Source organism: Montipora capricornis, chromosome 10, assembly GCF_036669925.1.
Source record: "Montipora capricornis isolate CH-2021 chromosome 10, ASM3666992v2, whole genome shotgun sequence".
Classification (NCBI taxonomy): Eukaryota; Metazoa; Cnidaria; class Anthozoa; order Scleractinia; family Acroporidae; genus Montipora; species Montipora capricornis.
Window position 1 is genome coordinate 54,523,709 of NC_090892.1, and position 5,000 is coordinate 54,528,708.

General features: G+C 38.4%; 1 protein-coding gene across 2 annotated transcripts in view; it reads left to right on the top strand.

Moving 5' to 3' along the window:
- LOC138019521 (contactin-associated protein-like 2) overlaps positions 1–4,689 on the top strand; it is an 8,883-nt gene extending 4,194 nt beyond the window's left edge. For both annotated transcript variants that reach the window (XM_068866345.1, XM_068866344.1), the window contains 3 exons: positions 346–596; positions 1,079–1,196; positions 3,562–4,689. In XM_068866345.1, the coding sequence (XP_068722446.1) occupies positions 390–596; positions 1,079–1,196; positions 3,562–4,172 (936 nt within the window). In that variant the 5' untranslated portion in view covers positions 346–389 and the 3' untranslated portion in view covers positions 4,173–4,689. The remainder of the gene's footprint in view (positions 1–345; positions 597–1,078; positions 1,197–3,561) is intronic.
- Positions 4,690–5,000: the final 311 nt, after the last annotated feature.

A 5,000-nucleotide genomic window follows, 5' to 3' on the forward strand; every position in this document is an offset into this window, starting at 1 on the left:
ATTGAGCTGGTAGTAACTTTTCAATTATCGCAAATTGTGAAAACAAGTCAGCTGAATTTGAATCAGGAAAATGTGGTTTTACCCACACGAGTTGATACGATCGAATTATCGCAAACTCGCCTCGGTTTGTACGAGCATGAGCAAACACAGTAGATGTGTTTCAGTTCTTAACTAAGCCACCTGAAATTCAAAACGCAAATCTTTAAATAACCAAAGGCTCCTGTTGAGACGTCCCGAGTTTTATGTAAAAGACTCTTAATGGTCGATTTAATAACTATATTGCGGGTATACATTAGAAAAACACATCAGTTAAAATTGGTCAGTAATTCATAACGTGTTCAACAGCAAACGGCGACCGCATCATCATCTTTAAAGAGCCAATACCAAATATGGCCATGGGAGATCACGTGATCAGTAGAGAAGAGGTACCGAATGAAGGAAGCTGTAGAGTCAACTGCTATCTGCACCCTGACTGTGTCTCTATTAATATGGGGCCTCTAACAGGAGGAAAGCTGACTTGCGAATTGAACAATACCACTGCTCCAAAAGACTCTACCCTGAGTAGTAAGAAAGGTCACACTTACTTGGAAATTGAGGTAAAAGTGGTTGCAGTAGATGGTACATTTTTCAGTCTTACCTTACTTTAACTATGGTTTAGTTAAGATGTGTTTGAATAATCATAAAAGATAGAGAAATGTAGTTTTCTATAAATCAAAGTCTATCATAAATGCATGAAAATATAAATACAACGATATTGCATTCTTTAATTTCTGGCGATTTGTTTTGGATAATTCGATTCTCAATGGAGCTTTTTGTTTAAACGTACGCTAACATACTACAGCAATTCAAGTCCTACGTTTTTTGTCATCTTACAAACATTGCGGACAAATATTATCAATTTCCTTTTCAAATATTAGTCGGCACTTCGTTATCGTCTCTTCCGAGTGTTCAACATATAATCAACAAAGAATCAGTCACACATTCTTCAGTTGCATGCATTTTGAGGTGCATGACTCATGAATCATCTCAAATATTCGATTCCGGGCTTCTTAGCAGTAGCATTGGACTTTAATTTCAGAATCCCTGCAGCAGCAGCCCGTGTCTAAATGGTGGAACTTGTCAAGCCGGATTTACTAGTAAAGGATTTCGGTGCCTTTGTACCAACAGTTCCTTTGCGGGAATTCATTGCGAGATAGGTAAACGTCAGTTCATGTTATATAAATACGTAAGCAAAACAAGTTTTACGATAACAGAAACTTTTCAGAGAATGCAGATATCGGTAAATAAATAGGATCGATATCATATTTCTTTTGCTTTTAAATTTACGACGAAGCCACAAATATACCAAATATTGCTTTCTTTCGTTACAGCCCTCGTGTAATTCCTGTGGATTGCGAAACATTTTCTGAGGTTTATCCGCAGTCAAATTCAATTCAACCAATCATGTCATGTTATTTTAGGGTGTGTGGTAAAGATAAGAGCCCCGTTTTTGCTTGCTTATATATATATATATATATATATATATATATATATATATATATATAATAGTTCAATGAATGGGACTAGTCGTTTGACATTTGCCTACAGGCCTGTTTCGTAGAGGCTTTAGGCTTCCACTCTTCAGGGCTTTTTTAATTAAACTGTGTGTTGCCTGCAGTATTTATAGTTGGTCATCTTTCCACATGCGTGCGTACAAAAAAATTCACGAGGTCATTAGTGTAAGTGTCCACAAACTCGCTATCACAAGCATTCACAAGATCGCTATCATAAGCATTTACAAGATCGTTCGTGCGTAGCGTAGCTTAAATGCTTGTTATCACACTATCCGTTCTTTATAAGAAATTTTCTTGCGTGCTATCCGTTCTTTATAAGAAATTTTCTTGCGTGCCTACATGTGCTAATCAATTCTGATCTTTTGTTCAGGGATGCAAGATCGCTGTGACAGATAATAAAGAACTTTTCTAAGTTACACAGATTGCATGTTTTTGTTACGTTCGTGTACGCTCTCGCCTTTCCCAGGATCTTCCATGTTACTTGATAGTTAGCTCCTTCTTCCTTTAAATGCCATATGTGTTTACTCAGCTCGGTTTGATTCCGTTGCGTTTCCTTGATAAATGATTGCTTGTGGTTTGCGAGTCTGGCCTTGAAAGTGGTGTCAGTGAGCCCTACGTATGTTTGTACGCTTTCGTTGCTGCCCGATGTGACGGTTGCTTGGTAAACGATACCCTTGGCTAGGCACTGATTATCTAAAGGGCACTCTGCCTTCTTTCTGTCACAGCGATCTTGCATCCCTGAACAAAAGATCAGAATTGATTAGCACATGTAGGCACGCAAGAAAATTTCTTATAAAGAACGGATAGCACGCAAGAAAATTTCTTATAAAGAACGGATAGTGTGATAACAAGCATTTAAGCTACGCTACGCACGAACGATCTTGTAAATGCTTATGATAGCGATCTTGTGAATGCTTGTGATAGCGAGTTTGTGGACACTTACACTAATGACCTCGTGAATTTTTTTGTACGCACGCATGTGGAAAGATGACCAACTATAAATACTGCAAGCAACACACAGTTTAATTAAAAAAGCCCTGAAGAGTGGAAGCCTAAAGCCTCTACGAAACAGGCCTGTAGGCAAATGTCAAACGACTAGTCCCATTCATTGAACTATTGTAACGCTCCCCCACTTGTGGGTGTAGAGCACTCTTCGTAGGATAAACTTGGACACATCATAAGGTATATATATATATATATATATATATGTATTTAATTAATTAATTATTTATTTACTTACCAAGAGTGAATTAGATTCACTCTTGTACTTACTTACTTATTTTTGTACTCATCATCGTCGTCATTAATAGCCTATTAGTCTTTCACTTCTGAACAAAGTCTTTCTGTCTTGTGTGTTTCTCTCTTCCGTGTTGGATGCCTATTGAACTGGTCAATTTTATCCTTCCATCTTCCTGGAGGTCTGCCCCTGTTTATTTTATCCATACTTTGGTGCCCTATGTGCCACATGTCCAGCCCATCTTCTCTTAGTTTCATTTCATTTCATCATTTGTGATGTATCCAAACTTTTAAATGTAAGTGCTCGATTGCATAAGAATTTGGAGAATTTTGTTTCATCGAATTCGAATTCGATTGTTGGTGGTTAACAGTTGTTGTTGAATGTTCCGTTCTGTCGTGATTGTGTTTCATGGGCCCTGAAATGCCGCATTGGGGCGTGGTCAATTAGATATGTGTGTATGTGGTCTACACTTAACGGTTTCAAAAAAAATGCCCCTTGCATACTACATGTACCATTTGGAACTAGAGAAAAATTTTGGCTCAATGGTATTTTTTTCTTGCAAACAGTATCCATCTATTGGGGCTCCGACTTTCTCACACATTACTGAATTCAAACTGCTATCTACAAATGGGTCAAATAGCTCGTAGTTTGGGTAATTAACAGATGTCCTAGAGAACGCCTTGCGTCGCTTGACCTTATTAAATAAAAATAACGAAGTTACCAGGTGAGTGTGTCTGACATGTCCTCGATATTTTATGATCTTCTCTTCAGCAAAATCCTGCAGCCATTTAAAACAACTGGATCCTGCAGCAGAGAGTGGAGTTTACACCATCCATCCTTTTGTTGAAGGAAACTTGACACCATTTGACGTCGCTTGCAACATGACTGAAAAGAATGGAGTTGGTGTGACAGTCATCAGTCACGACAGTGAAAGCAGAACAAGTGTCCAGGGAAATGAAGAAAAAGGGCGTTACTCACGTGACATTCATTACACCGGAGCGAGTCTGTCTCAGCTTGCAAATCTCGCCACAGTTTCAGCGCATTGTGAACAATTTATTAGGTATGAGTGTTACGATTCGGTTTTGTGGTTCAACAATGATCGTTATGGATGGTGGGTATCACGTGACTCAACAAAGATGACATACTGGGGTGGAAGGTCGCCTGGTGATGCCAAATGCACATGTGACCAGCGTATATCCTGCGCAAAACTAAGCGATGTTTGTAACTGTGATAAGAATGACAATGTCTGGCGTGAAGACAGCGGTCTCCTCACTGACAAGCAAAAGCTTCCAGTTAAACAGCTCAGGTTTGGAGATACTGGAGGCAGAGGGGAGCAAGGGTACCACACACTCGGAAAATTCAAATGCTATGGAACAGCATGATCTCGAGAGACCTTATTTCACAGTATCTATCGCGACGGTCTAAGACACTGTCACGCAAAATGCTGATAGAATATTGGATGGAACATAGTATATCCACACATGTGTGGATATACACATGTGTGTGTGTACACACACACATACCCATACACACACACACCAAAATAAAGAAAAAAAAAACAAAAACAGAGAACGACAGAAGAGAAATTTAAAAAAACCCCTAAGGGATGCATGAATGAACCAAACTCAAGGCTAAAAGCAACAAGGAGCTTCCTGAGATGGCTTGAATGGGTTAACTGAACCTTAGCTCAGGAATATAGATAAGTAGAAGTTTAGTGCATTTTCCCGTTATTTGTACGTAGAAACTATGCATCTCATCTTCACCTAACAGTAACTTGAAATTTCTAGATAGCGTATCAGTAATTAACGTGATTCCCTTGAAATTGTTCTATTATTAACTTTTTTGGAAACTTGGCATAATTAACATTCATGATATGAACATTAAAAAAATGCAACAAAACTGAATGGGGCGTCAGCAAGCTCTTGAAATGGGCTTTTTTTACTGTTTTCGCGTTAAAAATTCGAATCACCTTCATACAGAATTAAGTCTTGGTTACTTCAAAGACACAAAATTTTATTTTGAAAATAAAGCTTCTTTTATTTACATAAGCCGTCTTTGATTCCCTGGTTGTGGGAATAGTGCACTTTTTGGGACAGTTCCGTGGTTAGCTTGAAGTCCGCGCCTTGGGTAAAATACACCCAGTACGGAACTGTTTTCCAAAAAAAAACCATGTTCTACTATCAAACTTTTTTCTTCTTTAAATATGTTCT